A 20,997-nucleotide genomic window follows, 5' to 3' on the forward strand; every position below is an offset into this window, starting at 1 on the left:
TTTATAAATAAACATTAAAAGTATAATATAATAATAAAAATACAATAATAAAATAAAAAGTATTGATTCTGATTGTTTTGCAATCAACAACTCTTACTAATTTGTTATCAAAAAATTATTTTATTGTTATGTTGAAGCTTCTTAGAAAAAATAATTTACTGACCAAGATCTTTTAAAGACAAAAAACTATTTAAAAACTTTTTTTAAAAACAAACAGTTTTTGCAAATTTTATATTTCTGGCTTTTATTTTGCATATTATTTAATAAAAGAATTAAATAGCCATGACCTGAATGAAATAAAAATGTTTGTGACCTGAATTACCCAAATAATTATTTACATTAACACAGGTTGGCGATCCTGTTGTTGGTGGAAGCATAAATCAATCTGGAACACTTTTGATAGAAGCCTCTCATGTTGGCGAAGATACTACTCTTGCACAAATTATCAAGCTTGTTGAAGAAGCGCAAACATCTAAAGTATTTATTATATGTTACCCATAATTATTTATATTAATTACCCATAATTATTTATATTAATTACCCATAATTATTTATATTAATTACCCATAATTATTTATATTAATTACCCATAATTATTTATATTAATTACCCATAATTAATAATTTTGTTGGTTGTTTAGTATTTGTTAAATTGTAATTAAAAGACTAAATGATGTTTAATTTTAAACTGATTTTAATACTAATGTTTTTTTGTCATTAAAGACTTTGGTGGTTAAACTTTTTAAATTAATTATTAAAAACTTTGGTGAATAAAGTTTTGATTTAATACTTACGTTAAGAGTGCTGGGGGGTGTTGATGTGGATCTGGGGTGATATTAGAGTTTTTAAAGAGAGCTTATAGACAGCTTCTCAGCAAATACAAAATTTGTGCAACTTTAGAGAGTATTGAATATTAAGTAAAAAGTTGTGGAGAATACATTTGCTGAATGGATGTTTTCAGATGTATAGTTGGGATGTAATGTGATATTATCCCCATTATACATTAAAGAATATTATCCCTGTTATAAACCTGACAAAAAAATATATATTATTGTAGTGATGAAGAATATAGGTAAAACAATAAAACGCAATCAATGTTATCTAAAGCAATTGTAATAAAAATTATTAAAGGTTCAATAGTAGTGCAAGGTAGTGATTGTATTGTAAGCTTCTAATGATAGTGATGCAAGGTATTGGATGTGTTGTAAGCTTCTTATGATAATGGTGCAAGGTTATAGTTGTGTTTTAAGCTTCTAATGATAGTGGTGCAAGGTAGTGGATGTGTTGAAAGCTTCTAACAGTAGCGGTGCTAGGTAGAGATTGTGTTGTATGCTTCTAATGATAGTGGTGCAAGGTATTGGATATGTTGTAAAGTTCTAATATTAGAAGTGTGATATAGTATTAAATGTATAATAAGTCTGTAATTAGAAGTTTAAAATTAAAAAATTAAAAGTGTAATAAAAAAGTTTGTCACTATCTCTTAAATAAGAACTATATAAATAAATATTTTAAATAAGATATATAAAATAAAACTTTTTTTTTCTTTTGCATTAAACTATTAAGCCTTATGTATTATATTTTTTTATTTTTGCTCTAGGCACCTATTCAACAACTTGCAGATAGAATATCTGGTGTATTTATTCCCATAGTTATTTCACTTTCTATTTTAACATTCATTGTTTGGTTAGTTATTGGGTTTGTTGATTTCAGTCTACTTAAACATAATTATGATGTATGTATTTGTTTTATAAATATGTTATTTGCTAATTTTGTTTTACAAATAATGTCATTTTGTTGTATTGTAAAATTTATTTCATAACACAATAAAGTATTTTTAGAGAATTGAGAAATTTTTATGTTTTATGTTTTTAGAAAGATCTTTACACTCAAACTGAAATTGTAATACAATTCGCTTTCCGTACTGCTATATCTGTTTTGTGCATTGCATGCCCATGTGCATTAGGTCTAGCAACTCCAACGGCAGTAATGGTAGGAACTGGTATCGGAGCTCAAAATGGAATATTAATCAAGGGCGGGGATCTCTTAGAAAATGCCCACAAGGTTAAAACATTTATGATTAAAATCAGATTTTTTTTTAGACAAATTCTTCTACATAATGCTAAATAAATTATATGTGTGTGCAATTTTCATATATAAGTATATATATCTGTGTTTGTATTAAGGGTGTTTGAACAATATCCATCCTCTAGTAAATGAGCTTCAACACCAATGCTATCTCACATTCATGTTGAAGTGAAAAAAATTATGAAAAGCCTTTTTCTGAAATTGATATACCTGTGTTATATTGTTTCCTAGGACCTGTGTTACATTTTTTCTAGGAAATGCTAGATCTTCATACTCATATTTTTTTGCTTGTGTCTCTTTGGTAGTATTGATTTTACATTTTTATGCATTCATTTTAATTTCATCATTATAATTTATTTAGACTGCATAATCATTATAATTTATTTAGACTGCTTAATTATTATAATTCATTTAGACTGCTTAATCATTATAATTTATTTAGACTGCTTAATTATTATATTTGGAAGTCATTTTATAATTATAGTTAGTTGCTCATTTTTCTTATATGTTTATTTAATTTAGAATTTTAAGGAGGTTAGTTTGTTGCTCTATTTTTCACAGTTATATTGTAAGAGGAAGTTTAGAGGGTGGGAATTTGAGTAGCCTTTTCTATAGAAGTGGTCATAGGTTAGCAAATTTCTTTAGGAGTAGCGTTCATAGGTTAGCAAATTTTTTTAGGAGTAGCGTTCATAGGTTAGCAAATTTCTTTAGGAGTACCGTTCATAGGTTAGCAAATTTCTTTAGGAGTAGCGTTCATAGGTTAGCAAATTTCTTTAGGAGTAGCGTTCATAGGTTAGCAAATTTCTTTAGGAGTAGCATTTATAGGTTAGCAAATTTCTTTAGGAGTAGCGTTCATAGGTTAGCAAATTTCTTTAGAAGTAGCGTTCATAGGTTAGCAAACTCGTAATACAAAAAAATTATTTTTGCTACCTTTCATATTTATTAAATTGAATTAAACAAATTTAAAAATAATTCCTTAGTAAATTAAAATTAATTTTTTGAAAAGATTTTTAAAAGTTAGACAAATGTTTACTTGACATAATGTATATTATTTTAAAGTTCTGTATTTAAAAAATTAAATGCTTAGCATTGCTTAGAAACTATAAGTTAAAAGTCTAAAACTAAATCTAAAACTTTTTTTCTATGCAGGTAAAAACCATTGTATTTGATAAAACAGGAACCCTGACATATGGTAAACCAACAGTGACAAAAACATTTGTATTTGTTTCACCAAAACATTGCTCTTTGAAACTTTTTTTGGCAATTATTGGAACAGCAGAATCCGGTAGTGAGCATCCAATAGGAAAAGCTATAGCTAGTTTTTCTAAAGAGGTATATTTCTTTATTTTTATGAAAATATAAAATAGTGACAGTATTTATTTATATTTTTGTCGCTGTTTTTTTTAGAATTTTTTCCATTTAAAAAATTTATATTATTATCAATTTATATATATCTTATCATATATATTATTAAAAATACTTATTATTTTATGCCAAAAAAAAAAAAAAAAAATAGAAATAAGGTAAATAAAAGCTCATTGCTACTATAATCAAATTCAAAAGTGTATACAAATAAACAAACTTTAAAGACAAGCATTTCTTAGTGATAAGCATTTCTTGGTGATAACGAGTGTACTTTGCAGACTCATGGTCTGTAAAGTGCATGCGTCATTTTTAAAATTAACTTCGCTTGACTTGACGAACAAGTAATCAAAGGTAATAATTGTCTGATCCAATTATTTTTTGCTGATATCAATGTAAAACATGATGAAACCTTATTTCATAAAACTTTTTCCCAGGAATATAAAAAAATTATATATATATAAATATATATATATATATATATATATATATATATATATTTATATATATACATACATACATGTAGATTTGTATATATATATATATATATATATATATATATATATATATATATATATATATATATATATATATATATATATATAAATATATATATATATATATATATACATACATGTAGATTTGCATATATATACATATATATATATATATATATATATATATATATATATATATATATATATATATATATATATATATATATATATATATATACATTTAGATTTGTATATATATATATATATACATGTAGATTTGTATATATAAATATATATATGTGTGTGTGTGTGTGTATATATATATATAATATATATATATATATATATATATATATATATATATATATATATATATATATATATATATATATATATATATATATACTAAGAGATTGATTTTTTATGTTTAAGGTATTAGGAAACAATACTTTTGGAGCTTACAGTGAATATGAATCAGTTTCAGGATATGGATTGAAATGCCAAGTTACAAAAATTGATCTAAAAGATGCTTTTTTATTGGAAGAACATGAAATAAATAATTTTCATATTGAAAGTAATTTCATATTTTATTTTATGCATTTTATATATATATATATATATATATATATATATATATATATATATATATATATATATATATATATATATATATATATATATATATATGAATATATATATATAAATATTTATATATATATATAAATATATATATATATAAATATCTATATATATATAAATATATATATATATATATATATATATATATTAATAAATAAGACAATTTTTTTAATTTTTGATAAAATCATTTATTTTATAAATACATGCTTTGACTATATCATAGCCATCATCAGTTAAAATATATTTAAATAAAATGTTTAAATCAAAATAGTAAAATTAAGTTGAATTAATAGAGACCTTATAATAAAAAGTACAATAAAAATGCAATTAAATAATGTAACAAATGTTTTAAAAAGATAAAAGAACCAGTAATGTTAAAAGGAACTAGATAGAAATTGTCATTTTAACATGGTTCATTTGTTTATTAATAGTGGGTTTTTCCCACTCTATGTACATGCTTTCTTTGAGTTTTAATATAAATTCGTTGGAGCCGAATCCAAAATTAAAAAATTAGCATGATTGAAACTATTAAAACAGCTTACATTTGAATGAATATGTTTATAAAGGTGTGAGTTTTTATTCCTTTTTTGGTGCTTGATTATTTGTGTCTTTAAATGGCGAGTAGTTTCACCAATATAACAGGATTTACAGCCTGTGCATTCAAATTTATAGACAACGAATAAATTTAATAAGTCTGTAGGAAAGGGATCTTTTGCGGAAAAAAATTTTGAAATTTTAAATGAAGTAAAAACCGAACATTATGAAATGTCGATATTGGTGTTGTTAATATAAGAGCTATGGATTTTCTTAATCAACCAAGATGTGTACAAGACTAGTGTCTTAATCAACCAAGATTAGTACTGAGACTAGTGTTGTTTATTTTATAAGCTCTATTGATTAAACATTTAACCAGACTAACTTTGTATGAAAATGAAATAAGACTAAAAAGGTTTGTGTAGAGTCCCGAGAAAGTTTTTTTATGAAAAACAGTGGTAATTGTGGAATTGTTTGTTTTATTTAGAGTTAGGTCCAAAAATGATATTTTTGATTGAATTTCTTTTTCCATTGTAAAAGTAATAGATTTATGTTTATTATTGATAAACTCCAATAATAAATCGGCGTGATTTTCGGAAGTGAAAGCAGCAAAAATGTCATCTACATACTGTTTATAAAAAGCTAGTTTTTCTCTGTTATATGATTTGAGCCATTTATCTTCAAAATTTCCGATGAAAACATTAGCAAGAACAGGAGCTAAGGGAGAACCATTGCAACACCATCAATTTGGTCATAAATTTGTCCTTTGAAGAGAAATTGTGTTTGAGATGTTGCAAAATTGAAGAGTTTTTTTAAATCACTTTTACTATTTTTAAGATTAACTTTACTATTTATAATGCTATTGACAGCAATATCTATTGTTTCTTGTAGTGGAATATTGGTGTATAAACTTGTAATATCGTTAGATACTAAGAAATGTTTATGAAGACTAGCTTGGTTTATTTCTTTAGAAAAAGTGAAAGAATCTTTAGTACAAAATTCTGATGGTATTAGTGGAGATATTAGTTCTCTAAGAAATTTAGCTGATTGATAATTATAAGTACTAATGGATGATACGATAGGTCTGAAACTTATATTATCATCAGAAGAAACCATCTTATGTAATTTTGGAAGACCATAGATGCAGGTTGGACGAGAGCCTGAAGAAAAAAATTTATTATAGTTGGGTTCATCACCTTTTTTCTTGAGATTCCTTAAACAGTTTTGAAGTTGTGTTTCTCTGGTGATAGTGACATCTTTTTTAAGTTTTTTAAATTTGGATGGATCATTAATGATTTTTTAGAGACTTTTGTCATAAATTTCTTTATCTAGAATAACCACGCGATTTCCTTTAGCTGGTTTTAAAATAACGATATCTGGATTTTTACACAATTTTTTCAGAATTCCATGCTTTTTTTGAGTTTCTTTAGATGGACAATATTTATATATATAGGAATTAGCAAGTTAAGAAAGTTCAGCTTTAAGTTGACTGGAGTTATTATTGTTTTTTAAATTATTCTGAAGATATTAATTTATGAGTTGGAATGAAGAATATATATCGGTTCTTTTAAGATGTTATGGTGGGATAGAGAAGTTCAGTCCATTTTTAAGGATTTCTAATTCGTCTTCTGAAAGCTTAAATGAAGAAAGATTCTTTATAATATCTGAAGTATTAAAAGGTAAACTATGACCATTTGTTAAATTCTTTAATTTCTTTTCATGTATTTTCAAAAAATTTTCTTTTTCTTTTTTGATGTTATTTTTCAAAGCTCTTGTTAAAATAAACCAATCAACAGTAAATAGGTGAAATTTAAAATTAGCTTCAATGAAAATAACCTCATTATAATATTGTTGTTTCTCCTTGTTGCGTTTGACTATTGCACTTCGAATTAATCTTTTCCTTATAAGACGAGTGTACAATTTTGATACGCCCGGTAAATTAAAACAAATAAACTTAGGCAAAACTCCAAAGTTTTTGCAATTATTTAAAAAATTAGTATCTAAATCTGCTTTGCATAACTTTAATTGTAATTTTTCTAGTATATCAATAATAAACTATTGTAGTATATCAATAATAAACATAATTATATTACTTTTACAATGGAAAAAGAAATTCATGTAGAAATGACAATTTCAATCTAGTTCCTTTTAACATTACTGGTTCTTTTATCTTTTTAAAATATTTGTTACATTATTTAATTGCATTTTTATTGTATTTTTTATTATAAGGTCTCTATTAATTCAACTAAATTTTACTATTTTGATTTAAACATTTTAATATATTTTAACTGATGATAGCTATGATATAGTCAAAACATGTATTTATAAAATAAATGATTTTAACAAAAATTAAAAAAATTGTCTTATTTGTTAAAATATTTACTCATTTTGTGTTGAAGAGAAACTTTGGAAATATATGTGTGTGTATATATATATATATATATATATATATATATATATATATATATATATACACATACATACACACACACACGTTAAAGTCAATTTCATCATCATCATTATCATGGCGTGTTGTTTTTAATGATAGTTTATGATAATAAATACTCTTGTTTATTTTGAGAGTAAAATTAATCAACAATATATAAAGGGTTAGATGAAAAAAAAATTTTGATGGCAGAGAAGATCAGAGTTAGTTTTAGAGTTAGATTTTTATTATTTTTAATAATTTTACATTATGTAACTACGATAATAACACATCAACTGTAAAAAAACTTCTTTTAATAAATTAAAATTTGCAAAATTTATTTTTAATTTTATTCTTTCAATATTAAATTGTAATTTGCATTTTCAAAGTTTTTTTGAGTTTTACTGTAAAGAATATATATGTCAAAGTCAAAGTATGAAATTAAATTAGACTTTTTAGTTTTAAAATAAGATTAAATTTTTTAATTTAAACTTTTAACACCTACTCTAAAAGTGATGCAAATAAAAAATAAATAAATAGGAAAACATGCACAAAAATCTATTGTATTTCATTCACAAAAAGCTATTATATTGCATTAAGTTTCTTGAGATTTGTTGAATTGCTTTAAAACTGGTTTTGATTGATTTTATGCACTTATCTAGTTGTTTCTAAAAGTGATGGGCTTTATTATTATATTAACAGACAAAATTGTTTACAAAAAATCTAGTAAATTTTTTTTTAAATATTAGATAAGTTTATATTGTTTAATTTTTTTTTTTTAAATGAAATTTTGTTAAATGTTTGTTGTTATCGTTTTTTTTTTTTTGTTTTTTTTTTACATTGTATTATTTTTTTATTATACAAAAAGTAGTTCGTTTTTAAATTTGAGAAAAGAAAAAAATAAACTAAAAATTCCCTTCTTCCCAACTTCTGACATTTCTTTAAATTTCTGGCATTTCTTTAAACTTCTGGTATTTCTTTAAACTTCTGGCATTTCTTTAAACTAATTGTTTATTAACCAAGAAAGTACTTTTTTCAAAAACTAAATAGTTTAAATAGTGCTTCTATACAGTCATTTTATTTGACAAATCTTTTTTTTTTTTTTTTTTTTTTTTTGAGTAAATAATGAAATTATAATAATTTTCTGTAATAATCTGATGTCTGTCTGAAATCTCTATGTTCTAAAGTTTTATTCATAAAAGAATCAAAAATTCAGTAAAAATGTCAGGCTTGTGTAAAGTCACTCACCAAAAGTAGCCAAATTAAAATATTTCTGGTTCCTTACATAGATAACGTCACATCTTTTTGTAAACAACATGTGCGTGCATACTTGTAGGCAGAAAACATTAAAACTTTACCAGTATATATTCATAAGTTCATAATATAAATACACTTTATAAGTGTTTTTTGCATTTCTTATATATCCTTCAATAAAATTTTGTTTTCTTTTTGAAAAATGATTGAAATAATTAGTTACATTAAAAAACTAATTGCATAAATAATTAGTTACATTATTTTTTTTATATTGTAAAAATGAAAGTTTCTTTATTAATTTGATTGCTATTAAAAACTTTTATGTATATATTTTATGATCTTTTGCAAGTTTTATATTCAGATTGATCACTTAAAACAAAAACTAAAAAAATTCTTATAAGCTTTTTCAATTCATATTGCTTTTAAAAATCTTTTAAAATTTAATAACAACATCTTATTTAAATATTTTTAAAAATCTTTTAAAATTTAATAACAACATCTTGTTTAAATATTTTTAAGAAGTAGTAGTTTAGCATCTGAGGTGCAGTGATTAGAGACACCTAATATTGCCAATTGAAAACAGAAATAGTAAAAAATTAACAGAAAATGGTAAGAATGTTATCTGTAAATGATAAAGACCAAGTTTTAGAAAAATTATAGCATTGTAAACAAATTAAATAAATTTAAAAACTTTAAACTTGTGTTGGAGCAAAATGAGTTTAGCACAGTACGAAAAGGTGATAAAGAGATTCTTAAACCGACAATAGAGAAATTGAAATTAATACCCTCGTTTAAAATGTATTTAGATTTTTAATCTGTTAATAATAATATAATGCTTTTCTATAAATTTACTTTTTAATATTATTTATAAATGATCAGGGCAGCCAGCAAATTAGACATTAAGTCAAAAAATTAAACAAATTATGTAAAACTCAGGGAATTTTGATTGATTTAGTTGCACACTAAAGTTAAAAAAACTATAAGTTTTTATTTGAAATGACAATTAAAATTAAGATTGCAAAAAATGTATATCATAATAAAGTCTCATAATAAAGTCATTATTTAAAGGTCAATGATAGCACTTTAAAGCTAGTTTATGTTTTTAGGTAAAAGTAAAGGGCTATGTGAAATTTTTTGTTACTTTGTATGGTAAAATTTTAGAACTAAATCATGGAAAACATGAAATTTGCTGGCCACCCTGAATTTTGCTGGCCACCCTGATTATATACATTTACATTAATCGACTACACTCATATTAAAATGATCAAAGTCATGCATATTCAACATGGTATTATCTAACATATTGAGTGATCCTCACAGTTATATAATTAACAGGAAACATTTTATACATCAAACTTCTCTATTCATGAACATTATGCATAGGAACATAAGAAAGCTGTCTAGATTTTGCATCTGGCTAATTGCAGTCATTTGTAAAAGCTATAATTCTTAATGTTGCCCCAATAGCATTTTTAATATCAAGTCCTCGATGTTGTGAATTAATAATAAATTAAAACTCAAGCTAGTATAGAAGGCTTAATTCAGCAAATTAATAAATATATAGCCTAAAGATACAATCATATTATATTAGTTATCGAATAACAGCATATTATAATAGTTATCAAATAACAGTAGTAAGTGATAAAAATCAGCACTCTGTCGGCAAGAATATGGCCACCAGGTTTAAGTTTCTGATAAAAGTTTGTTCTAATATAGTAATCTGTCTGATACACAATCACCCAGTCAGGAGATAAAAAAATTAGTTACCCCAGCTAGTTTTATTATATACCAATGAGACATTTAATGGTATTGATATGTTTATAACTAAACCAAGTTTGCTATCGTGAAGTAAAAAAATTTTTTATTATGTTATATTTTTGTGAAATAAAATAAATTTCAAACTGAAAAATTTTATGAGGACTCTGAAAAAAGTTTTTTTTAAATATTGAGCAGGGTAAATTGCAATGTTTTTTGTTTGTTTTTTCATTTTTATTTTCAATATTGTGTGATAATTAAGTTTTACATTATATTTGTCAATATTGGATTAATACGCCCCTAAGAACTTTTTTATTTCCTTGCATACTAAAAAAAAAAAATTAAAGTTACAGGTAATAAATATAGTTTTTTAAAAAGAAATAATAAAATTAAAATTTCTAAAAGCATTGTCATAAATAAAAGATTGTCATATTTAAGTAAAAAGGTTTCTCTAAAGTTATGAGGATCATAGTAAAAAATCAGAACACAATCCCATATGGAGGCTCCTAAGATCCTTCTGTGTAAGGGGACATGTGTTTTTTAGTTTAACTTGATGACCAGAGTCTTGGGCATTTAAGTATAAACTTATGTCCTATAGCTCTTATTATGTCATTTTCTTGACTTGATTTCTCCTATCATGTTGTTTCCTAATTATTGGTTTTTGTTTTAAATATTATTTAGGTGTCATCAGTTTTTGTGACATTTGTATTTTTAAATGAATATTTTAAGCTTTTGATGCTGACATTGAAGGTTCCGCAATGAATTTTGATGTTGCTATTGGTAATCGCAATTGGATATTAAAAAATAATGTTACTCTTCCATCGCATATTGACCGTAAGATGATGTCTTTTGAAGAAAATGGAGAGACTGTGGTTTTAGTTGCTGTAAATGGTAAAGATTAAAAGATAATAAGTTATTTGTCTTTGTTATGTTTGTTTTTTAATAAAAATTACATCTGTTTAATTTTATATGCATTTTCATAATATATTTTGCATGTTTATTAAATATGGTTTGGATTGTATATATGTTAGAAGAATTTTTACAAAAAACAAAGAAACTAATATGAAAAAAATCAAATTAGTGTAAAAAAAGAAGGTATCAAACATTGTTTTTCATTCATAAAAGCTAAATTAAATTTGATATAAATTTTCTAATCGAATATTTGATTACAATATTTATATGGTTTTAGAGTTGAAATGTAAAAGTACTCCAAAGACAATTGTCTGGATTGCTTTGAATTACTTGAATCAAGAATTCATTTCAGATGAAGTAGAATGAAAGTCTTTTTACATGCATCATAAAGATTTTAAAAACTTTCCTCATTTTTGAAATGTTGGAGAAAAATATGCCACCTATCCCATAATTATACAATTTATAATACATTTATGCAGTACTTGTTGATTTTAAAAAATCATTAAAACTTTTTTTTGTAACTTGTACATAGTAAAAATAATACTATTTTAAGTTAAATATAAATCTCTTCATTTTTTCAACATGTACATAATAAACATATGTACATGCATAATAAATATGTACATAGTATTATAATAAATATTAGCTTCTTTGTTTAGGCATTTTGTTAGGAATGGTGGTTGTAGCAGATAAAGTAAAACCAAGTGCACAAATAGCGGTCCAAACACTCATCAATATGGGATTACATGTTGTGCTCATGACTGGAGATAATAAAAAAACAGCAAATGCAATCGCTAATGAGGTATTTAATTATATTTTACATTAAAATTACTTGATTGATAAAAATGATTGGATAGATCATGAGTGTGTTTTTAATGTTTTAAAATGTTTTTATCTTTTAGTTAATTACATATTTTCTTTTCAGATTGGTATAGAAGATGTGATGGCAGAAATGTTGCCCTCACATAAAGTTGCCATAGTAAAGGAGCTTCAAAGTAAAAATGTCAAGGTAGCTATGGTGGGGGATGGAGTAAATGACTCACCTGCACTTGCTCAAGCAGATGTTGGAATAGCAATAGGCAGTGGTACAGATGTTGCTTTGGAAACAGCTGGAATTGTTTTAATTAAGGTGCCGATTTAAGATTAAATTTTTTTTTTAATTATATATTTTAAAGCAAATTGAAGTTTAAAAAGAGAAAGAAAACAGCTACATAATTTTCTTTTGTAAATAATTTAGACTATTGTATTTAATTTCAAGGATCTTCTAAATAGATCCCAAAACATTTTTTTTATCTCAATTTTTAATTAAGATTTAAAATATTTTTTGCAGAAAATGGTTTTAACAAAACTTGAAAACCTAATTTTGACAAAAATTTTAAAACCTTGGAAACTAAGAAACAATGAAAAATTTCTTTAATAATATATAGCGTCATATTAATCATAATTTTCTTTATTTATTAAATAAAGTGGTTTTTATTGTTAAAAAATGTTTTAACAACAATAAAGCTGCTATAAAAAACTAATTAGCCAAACAAAAAATAAATGATTTAGAAGATAAATTGTTTAAAGCAATTTTTTTTTATTATATGCAAATAAATAATAAAATATTTAAATTAATTAATAATTAAATTAATTAAACACCTTTAACATGCAGTTAAAAAAGCAATATTAAACAGTTTTAAAAATATTTTAGTTAAATGATATTTTGATTGTTTCAAAAATGTTAATTAAATTTATTAAAATTAAAATTTATTCTGATTCAGACGCAAATCAAATTCTAAATGTTTTGGAATTTATTCTTTTTGAACCTAGCTTTATCTATTAGTAACATGTAATACATTATTTGTTAATTGAAACTTTGTGAACTTGATTGCACAGGTGTACATGTTACCCATCTGTATGTACATGTACTATTACACAGGTGTGTAATAGTACATGTACATACATTACACACCTGTGTAATAGTACATGTACTATTACACAGGTGTGTAATAGTACATGTACATGTGCAAAGTAATATAGTAATTTATATTTAACGTAGAAAAAAAAAAAGAAAAATGCAATAGCATTTATTGAATTTTAAGATTTGTAAAGCATGTTTAATTTGTCTGTTTAATTTTTTAGATCTTCTAGGTTATATATAAAGATTCAAACTTGAATGCTGTGATGTCTTGTAAAATAAATTTGAAATTTAGGTTTTTATACTTTAACTTTGATTTGGTTGAAGACCAATTTTAGCTTTTTTCGTATTGAGGGAAGACTTTGTTAATTTTGTAGGCTACCAATGTCCTTAAAGGTTTTTTCAAAAATAAAAAGTCTGCTTTCAAATATTATTTGTTTAAATTTTACTTTTAGAGGAGAGATTGCCAAATTTTGACAGAAAGATCCAGTTATTTTTTACACACCTAATTTCTTTTCTTTTTTTTTCTAATTATGGTTACAATCCTTTCTCAACCCTTTAGCTCCCAATCATAAGTGTGCAAGACCCTTGATGAACAAGGGTACTGCACACTTGATGAACAAGGCTACTGCATGTGATGTGGATTGAACTTTTTGCTTATGTATGTTCTGAATATTTCAATGAAGTTAACTCTGTAGAATGAAATTTTTACATGGTCATTCCACTTTTCAAATTCGATATTGGTAAAATTTTTCTGAATTGCAGTTGTAATTTAGAAGAACTTGGAACACGGTTGTTAATTGTTTCAGTAAATAAATTTTACACTGCTCTAAAATATTTCTGGCAGGGAAGTAGGTTATGTCTTGACATCTGAGCTTAAATGAAGAAAGGCATTTAAGTTATTTTTGAAAGATAAAGTAGGAAATACCGGTTTATTTAAAAGCTTCAAAGGCCAATTGGTTAGTAGCTGATTTGCGCAAAGCATATGTTAACAGTTTTCCAAAATTTTATAAAAAATGATTTAAACATTCATTAAAATAACTTTATAAAATGTTTAAATGTAGCTTCGTTTAGTGATTGTAGATAATGGGTTGTATGACTTGGTATAACAATATTATGTCATTTTGAAGACAAAGATCCGATACAGAAATTGCATAATTATGGCCATTAGGGGTGTTCATAAAAATAAAATTTTCAAAATGCGAATAATCAAGAAGCCAAATTTGGCGCAAATATAAAAAATATACGATTACAAAAAAAATTCCTAAAATATTGATATTTACCTTGTGCTCAAGTTTTTCTTTTAGATTGTTCATAATTGTTGTTTAAAATAAAAAAAGATTTCCCATAATTTATGCAAAAAAAACAAAAAAAAAAACTTATTTATTTGCATATTTGCGCTAACTTATTTTTTGCAAAAATTTTTTTAAATTTAAACAACAATTATGAAAAAACTAGGATACAGAATAATCTAAAAAAAAAAGCTTTAGACCATTATGATCACATTAGAAAAAAAAGTTTTACAAAATATTGAGATTTACCTTGCGCTCAAAGCCAAATAATTTATGAACAATTTGGGGCATTTTTCCGGGTATTTTGCCGCTTGAGCACAAGGTAAATGTCAATATTTTTGGAATTTTTTTTTTAATCGTATTTTTTTTATATTTGCCTAAAATTTGGTTTCTTGTCTCTTCGTGTTTTGAAAATTTTATTTTTTTGAATACCCCTAGTGGCCATTATTCTATTCTATTCAACGATTGTTCTTTAATAATTTTTTCTATTCGACTGTTGTTATTTGATATTTCTTTCATTTTCATTTTTAATCAATTCATTCATTCATTTCATTCAATCGTTATTGTGTTCATATGGTTTGATTGTTATTTCGTTGTTTTTTTTTAATTATTATTTCGTTTGTTTCATTCAATAATTATTTTGTTCATATTTAGTTAGTTATAACAATGGATGTTATGCAAAAAGAATATAAACCATTTCTTAAACATAATTAAACAGCTTTCTTCAAATTTGTGGGTACGACCTCATATTTTTAAGCCTTACCACACACCAATGCACTCGCTTACCTATGAAACACCTATGTATGTTATGTGCGCTTTTTGCACCTTTTGCTTGTTTCAGAAATTTTCAATGAAAATAACAAATAACAACACGATATGATGCGAGCGCACTGGAATTTAAAATGATAAGAAAGTTTAACCCTTTCCTGACAAGTGACCTGCACCACGATGCATAAAATCTGTTCCTAAATGATGAGAGAGCTGCCTGGCAGTTCATTAATAATTTTGAACTTTCCTGAACATCAAACATAAGGGTTTGCAAAAACTATATATATATCTGAAATAGGAATAATTTCTAAAGTTGATACTTCAAACCGTTTATTATTTGCATTTATAGATTAGTCAAAAAATAATTTTGAAAAATTGCTAAAAAGAAAACAAGTTATACTTATTTATTTAGTTAACCATAAAATTGAAAAAAACTACAAAGTTATTTAAAATTTTACAAAATTAGGTTCGTTGTCACTCATATAGTTAAAAACTAGTCATTGGAGTGACACCTTAATATTAGGATGTTATTAAAATAAAATTAAAAAAATAAAGCAAAAAAAAAGTAATATAGAGAGTGACCAAAATAAAATAAAACAAAATGAAAAGAAAAACAATAATATTTGAAAAATATTTAAAAAATAACACAAAAAAGGGAAAAAATGAATAAAATAACATGAGAGAAAACAAATGAATGAGATAAATGCAACGTTTGACGATCATAAGGATGATAGAAAAAAAAAAAAAAAAAGAAGAGGATATTTTTATATATTATGATGAGACAAAAAAAAAAGAAATAACTTGAATAATAGCAACAAACATAAAAAGCCAGAATAATAAAAATAATTAACAACAAAACCACACAAAAAAATACATGTCAACATAAACAATGCACAAATGTACACGTCGATATAAACGATACAAAAAGTTACACAACAGTATAAACAAAACATAGAAATATACAACAATATAAAAAATACATAAAAGCATATGACATTATAAACAATACACAAAAATATACGACAATATAAATAATCTAAACAACATAACAAATTAAAAAATGTTATTTTTGTTTTCTTTTAATAACTTGTTAAAGTTTTTTATTTTCAAATTTTTTACAAAGATTTTTATTCTTTATTGCGTTTAGTTCTTTTGTTTATTTAATGTTTTTCTTCAATTTTTGTTCTTTAATATTTTCATTGCTTTTACTTTTTTATTATTATTATTTTTTCAAATCTTCTATTCTAAACAATTTTTACAATAATTTTTCTAAACAATGTTTTTCTTTTTTCTCTTTTATTTCAAAAGTATACTGATATGAATGAGGTCCTTGATATTTTATTTGATGATAGCGATGGAGAATGCGATACCAGCGTGGAAAATAAGAAATCAAAGGCGAGTGGTCAAACTGACCGGCTAATACATAAAATTGATGGTCAGTTGTTTTTTTTGGGCGGTCAAAATTTTAATTTTTTTTTGGTTTAAATTTTTATCGTAGCAATTATTCTACATGACGAAACTTTGTAAATAAAACAATAACTTGATACTTTAAAATGAATGAACTCGTATTCCTTTTTTATTTGTGTTCTATTTTTTAAAATAATAAAAAATAAACATTTTTATGTTATATCAAAATAATTTAAACTGAATACTTAATCAAGTATCGTTTTATGTAATACAACTATAATAGTTGCCTAAGTTACAAAAAACAAAACAATTTTATGTAACTTAAAAATGTTTTTTTAAAGAAACGTTTCATCTGATTCATTATCCAAAGTTTCATCAAAAGACAATTTTAAATCTAAAGACTCGTCTGATGATGATTCTAAATCAATTAATGTTTTTATAGTTTGTTTTTTTCTTTTTTTGAATAAATTTTTCGACTTTCTTGTGTAGGCCTTCGCAACGTATCTTCGGCCCATAATTCAATGGCAGGATTCACATCAAATTCTTCACTATTTGTTTCAACAGTGCACACCGAATTAAATTATTGAGCTGTTTTTCAGTTAAGCGATTTCTTGTGTCAGTTTTAATTCTATTCGTAAGAGAAAAAAGACGCTCAATCTTTCCATTCGAAACAGGCAATACGTACAACAATTCAACAAGAAGTAGAACTGGAATCCAATCTTTTTTCATAGAACTCGAAAAAATTTGATACCATACTTTACGGTACTCAGTTTTATCTGGTGCCAAATATTTAACAGTGTAATCAACTAAGTTATGCCAAGCATCTAACATATTATTTACACTCCCAGTGAAGCCAGTATAATGTAACGACATATTATAAAAGTCATACAATTTTTCGATGTTATCATCAGCAAATGAATTATTGGTGTTATTTTGAAACCAGCCACCAGTGTTTAGGATTAACAATGTCATACATATCAGGAACTGTATTTTGTGTTTCCAAACGCTCTTCTATGGATTCAGCAAATAACGCTACAATCATTGATTTCGAATTCTTAACTAAAGTTAGTGCGTTTGTAAAGTCATGAAGCTCAACATCCTGGAATGAATACTTTCCAGTGTTGTTTGTTACTTTTGCAAGGAAACGTTTGACTGTTGGTAAATCATTAAACTCTTTTTTTTTCAAGCGACTTAACTGTTTTTTAGTTTGTTCAATAAATCCAGATGATGCTACGGAATCAATTTTGTTGCTTTGAAAAGATAAAGAACAACTTTGCTAGCGATAAAACTTCTATGAATAATGCTATATAAAGAGGTATTCATCCATGATTCCACTGGTGATGAAACCCTATAAACTATGCTCTCTCTGCTTGAGTAAAACTGAAATCTGCAGTCATGTTTTCGAGATGTTTCATATATACTCCATATTTGTCTAAGATCATCTTAAGTGCTAGAATTTTATGTGCAATCCATCCTGTTCCTATTTATTATTGCACAAATATTTTATTTTATAAAAAGTTTTTATTGCTCAAAACACTGTTTTATAAAGAACTTTTGTTGTATAAAAAACCAGCATCTAATAAAGTAGATTATTTTATAAAGTATTTTTTCTAGATAAAATTGAAAAATAAAATCCAATAAACCTGATGCTTTTTGGGGCGAATACCTGCAATGTCAAATGAATTACCCTCTTCAAGGATAGCAACAAGTTTTCCTAACTGTCGTAACTTTTTGGGGGATTTTTTATAAATGTTATACATTTTCAAAATGATGTTATTGACATCATTAAACGCTTTTATTTGTGCAAATTTATCTTTTAATGCTAACTCAAGGCGATGTGCAACACACCAACCAAAAGTTACCCATGGAATTTCTTTCTGAAGTAATACATTTACACTTGTTCTACTTCCTCTATTTACAGCTGCGCCATCAGCACCAAAACTAACTAATTTAGTTTTAAAATTTTCGATACCTTCTGATTCAAAGGATTGACTAATTTTATTGAAAACTCCTTCAGATGTTTCATATTCAAGATCAGAAATAGAAAGAAAAGAACACTCAACGCATATCCCGGTCTTTCCTATTGGAGTAGGATCGAAACTGATAATAAATATAGCTTCTTTTTCAATTGCAGATACATCTGTTGATGCATCAATTAAAATACTGAAGTAATTTTGTGTTTTGAATTTATTTCTGAGAATATTTGACAAACTCAATCCAATGTAATCAATAAAAGTTCTGCAAGTTATTTTATTTCTATATGCTTGGCCAAACTCTACACCGTGATTTTCTTCCAAACGTAGTATTTTAGGGTATACGCTAAGTGGAAGCTCTTCTTTGGCAATAAAGTATACTACCTTAAATTTTTTTCTTGTTAAATTTAGATCTTTCGTGGTCATGGTTTTCAGGCCCGATAAAATATCAGTTTGCCGCATTTCTTTCTGCAGGTTGCTTAATTTATCATTTTGTTCGCTTACACCCATTCCTTTACTTTTCATTACAAATTCGTAGGCTCTTTGATATGGCAAACCATTTGCATGATCAACTGCGGCACTGTGCTGTATCCTACAACTACCTTCATCGCTTCCCCATTCTGGCGTATATCCTTTATAAATATCAATTTGTTTAGTATACTGATGACATACAGTGCATTTTAATGCTGTAACATAATTTCCATTATATAATATCTCTAGCCATTCATTTTAATTTTATTTTGCAAGAGTAGTGTTTACCCATTTTTGAGCTGTTGTTAGCTGTAATTTTCTACTATTGCGTTTTTTCAACAGGTGGTTTTTATTCTGATCCTGCTTGTGTTAAAAATGAAAGTGTTGTTTGTCTCTTTTTAGTCGCCATCATTTTGAAGTTTTGATGTTTGACGATTCTCTTACAATTTAATAATATAAAAAATGTTCAAATTCGCAATTGTTAATTTGAAATTTATTTTAAAATAACTCATTCATTGCTATTGACTTCAGAAATTGCGGGAAAAGGTTACGAGAAAAATAAATGATAAAAAGGAGAAAATGTTATTAGTTACATATATTAATTTTAAACAATAGTTAAATAAGAACTTCAATCGCTACCGTTGAAAAAGAAAAATGATTGCACATTTTATATCTCATTTGTATCATTTTATATCTTTCATTCATTTTTATTTAAAATCTTTTAAAAACTGCTAATGTTATTTAGTTGATAATAATGTTAATGCCTCTCGCCGGCAGATGCTGAACTATTTGATAGCAGATGCTGAAATATTTAATAAAATCATGACAATCGTTTTATGAAATACTATCAAAATTATTTATGTTACTTAAAACTAAACTTTTTACTACAATATATATATTTTTAAGATTTCAATAGTAGAAAAAAAAAGCAAACGCGCATTTGGTAATTTTAAATTTATCTAAATATTAAAGTTAAGTCAGCGTCAACCAAAATAAAGAGTCTTTAAAATAGATAATATAAGAACCTCAACAATTTTAAATATGAACTTTCTTTTTTCCGGACTAATTGAAATCTAAAAAATTTATTTTCATCACAGAGGGGCTTGGTGTGCAGCTCTTAGCCAATAATTTGTAAGTTTTGTTGACTACGGATAAATTAAACTAAAAATAAAAAATAAAGGTATTTTTTCATTGCAATTGGTAGCAAAAGGTAAAATGTAAAAGCAAAAGGTAAAAAAAAAGAAAAATTAATAAAATAATATAAATAAAACGTAGGAATAAAAAAATGTTCTTAGTTAATATTATATTATTATTAAAACAATAATAAAATAAGAACTTCAATCATTTATGAAAAAAGCAGTTATGGATTTCACTACCAGTAAAATGAAATTAGTCTTGATAAGCGAAGCAAAAAAAATTAATAGTTTACATCATTTATAATACTCACTAACGTCATTTATTTATAATACTTATAAATTAGTCTTGATAAGAGAAGCAAAAAAAATCAATAGTTTACGTCATTTATAATACTCACTAACGAAGCGAAGTAGCGATAAAATTATCTTAGATAATTTTATCGCTAATTCTATCGCTACTTCGCTACTTCGCTTACAAACGATAAAATTATCTTAGAAGCTTTTTTCAAAGATTTACATTTTATGAAATTTTGGTATATGCATTTTCAAAGACATCCTGATAATTTGTCAAACGTTATATAACTCTTT

The 20,997-nt window shown here is 25.0% G+C and overlaps 1 protein-coding gene across 2 annotated transcripts in view; it reads left to right on the forward strand.

Moving 5' to 3' along the window:
- Positions 1-20,997, forward strand: part of LOC100198087 (copper-transporting ATPase 2) — a 71,670-nt gene that overhangs the window by 46,001 nt on the left and 4,672 nt on the right. For both annotated transcript variants that reach the window (XM_065814034.1, XM_065814035.1), the window contains exons 10-17: positions 349-477; positions 1,597-1,731; positions 1,872-2,060; positions 3,234-3,416; positions 4,376-4,517; positions 11,280-11,441; positions 12,122-12,264; positions 12,388-12,591. In XM_065814034.1, coding sequence (XP_065670106.1) covers positions 349-477; positions 1,597-1,731; positions 1,872-2,060; positions 3,234-3,416; positions 4,376-4,517; positions 11,280-11,441; positions 12,122-12,264; positions 12,388-12,591 — 1,287 coding nt within the window. The remainder of the gene's footprint in view (positions 1-348; positions 478-1,596; positions 1,732-1,871; positions 2,061-3,233; positions 3,417-4,375; positions 4,518-11,279; positions 11,442-12,121; positions 12,265-12,387; positions 12,592-20,997) is intronic.

This window comes from Hydra vulgaris, chromosome 12, assembly GCF_038396675.1.
Source record: "Hydra vulgaris chromosome 12, alternate assembly HydraT2T_AEP".
Classification (NCBI taxonomy): domain Eukaryota; kingdom Metazoa; phylum Cnidaria; class Hydrozoa; order Anthoathecata; family Hydridae; genus Hydra; species Hydra vulgaris.